This window comes from Epinephelus moara, chromosome 1 (genome assembly GCF_006386435.1).
Source record: "Epinephelus moara isolate mb chromosome 1, YSFRI_EMoa_1.0, whole genome shotgun sequence".
NCBI classification, from domain to species: domain Eukaryota; kingdom Metazoa; phylum Chordata; class Actinopteri; order Perciformes; family Serranidae; genus Epinephelus; species Epinephelus moara.
In genome coordinates this window covers 3,386,333-3,392,070 of record NC_065506.1, presented here as the reverse complement: position 1 = coordinate 3,392,070, position 5,738 = coordinate 3,386,333, and the positions used below count along the sequence as shown (strand labels likewise).

Genomic DNA, 5,738 nt, shown 5'->3' with positions numbered 1-5,738 from the left:
TTTTCAAGGTCTGGATGTGACCGAGGACGAGACACCTCCACCTGGAGTAGTATCCAGCTGGGCTTTATCTAGAGCTCGCGAGATTTCAGGCACGGTATGAGATCGCTGCTTGTTCTCACGATATTTCAGCCGTGCTTTGGAAAGCAGAGCTAAATGGTAAACAAACATGGCACCGCACCGGTAAGGTAAGACAACACGTTTACATGTCGTTTTCTATATGTTCTCAGACAACACGTTTACATGTCGTTTTCTATATGTTCTCTGACATTTATTTAACGATATGAGGCGGTCTTTGTGGAAAAAAAGCTTGTTTAGTGGACTATCTTTGCACTCGAAGTATGCCCGTTCACTTATGTTTTAACAGGTCTGACGCTACTATGCGCCCCGGCTGTATCTAGGCTAACCTGTGCTAACTATTATTTTTATGTCACTAGTCACTTGAAACAAATTTAGGACGATAGGAGACAGGTTGAAATAAACTGAAATTTCCCTTTAAGACTTTCCTTTTTGATAAAGCTTATAGTTAGGGCTGGCTCAGGCTTGCCTTTGACCAGTCACTAGTTAGGCTGACAAAGGCCTAGTCTGCCGGGGGACCTCACAGATACACTGCGCCCCTTCTCTCCTTCTCTCTCTATCCTCAGTTTCTGAAAAGTTGGTTCTTCTTCATTTGCTAAGTCCTATTTTTGCATATCCCTAACTCGGCTTCTAACTGTAATATTTCACAATAAATTATATTATTATCACCTCACAGGCCTTCACTGTGATACATTACCACATTCAGAATTTTATTGTGACATCCATGCAGGTAAATATAGTAATTTTACAGAAGTACACTGCTAAATCACTTCTATGGGAGCATACTGCTAAATTACAGTAATCCAATGTACATAAACTGTAAAGTTACAGTTTATTATGTAATATAGTGAATAACAGGAACATACTGTTATATCACAGTAATGTAATGGGCTTTAACTGTGAGTTTACAGTTAAATATAGTCATTTTACAGGAGCATACTGCTAAATCACAGGAATATGCAGGCATAACTACCGTGAGATCACAGTATACAGCTGTCATTTTACAATAATTTACTGTAAAAATGATACAGTAACTTACTGTGAAAGTAATGCAACTAGGAGCCAGTAATGTACTGTAAATGTACAGTAGAATATTTTACAGTGTAAGGTTTGAGAATGGGGAGCAACAAAGAGCTGAGGCAGAGACACACAGACACTCACTTAACATACACAGTACACAGAGAGAGAGAGAGAGAGAGAGAGAGAGAGAGAGAGAGAGAATAAAAATCTCATCATAAGGAAAGGCCAGGTGATGCAAATTTCAAAGCTTTCTGACTCCTGAAATCTTGTCCCAACAATAAGCAGCCATGGGCTTCTCTTAACAGCTGCCTAGCACTCTGAAAACTAAAATAATTGATACCCATAAGGCAGGAGAAGGCTATAATAAGATAGCAAAGTGTTTTCAGGTAGCTGTTTCCTCAGTTTGTAATGTAGTTAAGAAATGGCAGCGGTCAAGTTGAGGTCTGGAAGACCAAAAAAAACATGTAGAGAGAGCTGCCCGCAGGATTGTTAGAAAGGCAAGTCAAAACCCCTGTTTGCCTGCAAAAGACCTGCAGGAAGATTTAGCAGACTTTGCAGCATCACCTGTACAAATATGACTGTCATGAAAGAGTCATTGGAAGAAAACCTTTACTCTGTCCTAGGGCTGGGCGATATGACCTAAAAAAAAAATCTCCGATTTTTTCACAAAAAATCCGATTCACAATTTAAATCGATTTTTCCCCTCCTAGTTAAAAAAAAATAAAAAATTGTGGCCTGGTAGCACATACCTGGGGTCCAAAACTTTCAGCATGTGAATAAACCCCAGCTTTTCCACGGTAGCCTATATATGGGCACCATATCTCTTGCAATATACATTGCGACTGCATCTGTGATCGCTTTCCACCGGACCCCTTTCTTAACATACGGCAGTGTTTCCCCTACCATTATATTGGATCACAACAGAAGTCATTTAAGGTTACCTTTCCTATAGAACAGGTCTATACCTTGTCCTTTTATTAAACAAACTAAATAGCCTTATGTTACAGGCTGAGCCTGATGTGTGTGGCTTGTGTATGTGTGTAGTTGATGTAGGAGGTATGAGACGTTAGTGCGCCAGGTGTGGTGTGTGACGTCAGATGGATGCGCCCCAGGAAGAAAGTGAGGCATGCTGCATGTGCTATGTTGTTTACATCGAGCAGCCACAGTGAAGAAGCCTACGCAGTTCTGCATGCTGTTTTTGAGTTATTTCCCTCTATGTAAAAGTCAGACACTGATAAGAGAGGCTGTGCATCATCCCTGCAGTGCTGAAAATAAAGTGCCGTTCTTTAACACAGACAAAGTCCCGTTGTTTATGTGTTCTTGCCACAACGAGCTAACACAAGCTAAAGGAGCTAATGGTCTTCGGAGGTCCCTTTACTACGGTTCGGGGGTCTGCCAGCTTGGCATTGATAACACTTATTCATCTTATTTACACAACGGCATGTCATTTATGTCCCTACACGGTGCGCGTCTAAACTCCTCTGCTCTCTGTGTCGCACGGCGGAGTTCGGCCCTGATGCGCACACACACAGGTGAACACGCACACACAGACACAGACACAGGTGTGCACACAAAAGCGCTGAAGAACTCGTTCCCTTTCTTGAGAAGGAGTTCTTCCCCGCTCGCTGCCATGTTGTTTGTATCAAGCGCGCGGGGGGAGGGGTGAGCCCACTCTGAACTACCGGAGCCCAGCGTGGAGCGGTGGTGGCGGATTTTAAATAGAAACTCGAGTTTCATTAAAACAAATCGGCCTAAACTGCAAATTCGAATTAATCGATAAAATCGATTTATCCACCACTACCGGGGGGGGTATTTGCTAACATACTGCACACAAACTCCAGTGCACTGCACAGGAGATGCATGAAACTGGGAGAGAGAGAGAGACAGAGAGAGAGGCTGCAAGGTGACTTGGTTGGCAGTATTTGCTTCTACCTCCTCAGCAGTGGGAGAGTTGTGCGTAACATGCAGCGGAGAGCAGTGAGCATCATCTGTGCAATGCATTGTCATGGACCGCCGTGCATACTCAAAGGTGGAGATGCACTGGGGGGCGCAGTCCGTTCTGCCAAACCTGTTACATGCGAGACATGGAGCTGACAACAGACTCTTGAAATAAATGAAGGAAGAGAAAAAGAAGTGGTGCAAGGAAACGTCAGCCCTAAGCTCATAATAAATGTGTTAATATAAAAATATTACAGTGCATTTGGGTTTTTAATCAGGTTTAGTTCCCAAACTGCTGCCATGGTTTGGGCTCAGGTTGGGGTTGGGCCTTCAAAACTCTACTATAGATGTATAGGACCAGGATGGACACCATTCTAGTGTGTCATGTCCTTCACCACAAACAAAATTCCCATTCACTTCCACTGTGTTGGGGTGGAGGCAGACATCTGAATGGCAGATTCCAAAACCCTGATAAGTAAAACCCATGCTATCTGCAGAAATATACAACTTGAGGGTAGAGGGTTTTTTAATAATCACTATTAAAAGAAAACCGACCAACCAACCAGCCAACCAAACAAACAAACAAAGCAGGAACAAAACAAAGAAAGAACATGGAGAGACTGGCCATTATCAGACCAAGAATATTTTCTTCGTGATGCAGAAATGGGTTGACAATGCTCTCTTACCTAGCACCTCAGCAGTGGCCATGATCTCGCAGGTATACATGGCAGCCATGAGTCTCTGGGGCTGAGCCTGGAAGGCATGACGGCAGGCCTCCTTCATGGCAGCAATCAGCTGGCCGGAGACCGGCCCGTAGCAATCTGCAGCTGCAGCTTCTGGCCTGCGCCTGGCCTGGTTTGGCCCTGCTGCTGTGCCCTCCACCTGGGCAGATGTCTCACTGCATCGTTCCACTTTGCTGTCTGCTAAAGCCTCATGGGATGTGGAGTCCTCCTCCATAGAGTCCTGATATTGTGGCGGGGCTGAAGACTGGATGTCCCACCTCTCCACTGAGAAACATACACCCATTAGGGGCTCCTCACACATGGGCCCTGACAGAGATGCTAGCTGGAAGCCACTGATGATGCTGTTATCCAAGTCTCGAATAACAGCAGCCTGGGCTCCACCTTCGCCAGCTTTGTCTCCCCTGCCCAGACACTGCCACAGGGAGGGCCGCTGGTAACCCTCCACACTGTTCAGCAGAATATTGGGACCATATCTGAAAATGAAAACAGTAACACAATGAATAATGGTTTACAAGGTACTACAGATCATTCTTTGTGTTACTATGAATTCCAGGCATGCAGTACATTCTCATGACTGAGATTTTTTTGGCCACTTGGAGACAGCACAACAAGCTGTGAACACACACCTGAGACATATTATCATCATATAAAGTTGTTCTCGCAAATGTGTTCGCAAACAGCTTATTTAACTATCCAGCAGAACCAGAGCAACAATAGAATTCATTTGGATTCATGTTTGTGTAACTTGATGAATTTAAGCCGAATATTCACTCTGCTTTTAGCTCTGTTTAAGTCTCCACCACCACCCTCTGGTGACCTCCACTATGTTCACCAGCTACTCTGTGACTGTGTCTGTCTGCTTGTCTGGTTGGTGTCTGGCAGGTAGTGTACAGTGGCTTTATCAAAGCCTTTTCTCTGAGAACAGCTCAGAACTGATGAAGGACACTTGGGTGGGGCACAGAGAAGCTGGTAAGAGAAAGCCACAGTAGCTGTGCTAATCCTACGGACCAATAAGAATTACTTTTTTTTTTTCCTTTTATTTATTTATTTATTGTTTTTCTCTCTTTTCCTCATCTTTTTCTTTTTGTGAGGAGCGTTTAGCACTCAGGGAATGGCTGCATTAAAGCCCAACTTACAGGTTGGAGACCATGGTGAATAAATGTGTAGGAAAATAATGTAGAAACTCGATTAAAACAAAAAACAAAAACATTTACACACTACAGTGACTTTTGGGGTCATTTTTGTGAGAGAATTTTGCTTCCGCATCTAAAAACCCACTAACTGGAAGTGACGTAGCGTAAGGGAGTCCAGCCTAGTTCGACTGAGTGTAACATTAATAAACATGGATCCCAGTTCTAGTTTTGAGACTGAAGAGGTTGAAAATGTATATTCATATGCATATGATGGCCCACAGGCTTATAATTATGAGCCTGCTAGGCGTCCAAGAGACCAGGAACAGATCAGGGTTAGGAGAAATAACGGCCACGGGAGAGAAATAGAGCTGTGGTGTGAGGAGAACCAGTGGAGAACTGGGCAGGTGTCTTGGTGAGCGACCAGCGTTAGCTAACGACAGCTAACGATGTCTAATGCAGTGTTCATATCACAACATTAAGTTTGCCATCACGTATTAGGTTATAACAAAGCTACCAATAGTTCTGCCAGTATTAGAACTAATGCTACTTACCCATAACAGAAACTAATGCGCAAATATCAGCTTGTATCAGACGTATCTTGCTATGCATGTTATAACTCCGCATTACGGTGTATTGACGTCCACAGGGGAGAGAGAGAGAGAGAGAGATACGAAGATTTCCTGATAATTTTTTGTATGATAGGTGCTTGTGTGGGAACTGCCAGCCCATGTCCTCAGCTGTGGAGAGTATGTGCTGCAGGAAGGTGGATGCCTTCTGCGCTCTGGTGGAGAATCTGACCCCCAGACCAGACATAACATGCCTCACACTG

At 43.9% G+C, this 5,738-nt stretch overlaps 1 protein-coding gene across 1 annotated transcript in view; it reads right to left on the bottom strand.

Moving 5' to 3' along the window:
* The window catches only part of efl1 (elongation factor like GTPase 1), a 275,829-nt gene that overhangs the window by 37,207 nt on the left and 232,884 nt on the right, over positions 1–5,738 (bottom strand). Inside the window, exon 20 of the mRNA XM_050041090.1 lies at positions 3,720–4,249. Within this exon, the coding sequence (XP_049897047.1) occupies positions 3,720–4,249 (530 nt within the window). The remainder of the gene's footprint in view (positions 1–3,719; positions 4,250–5,738) is intronic.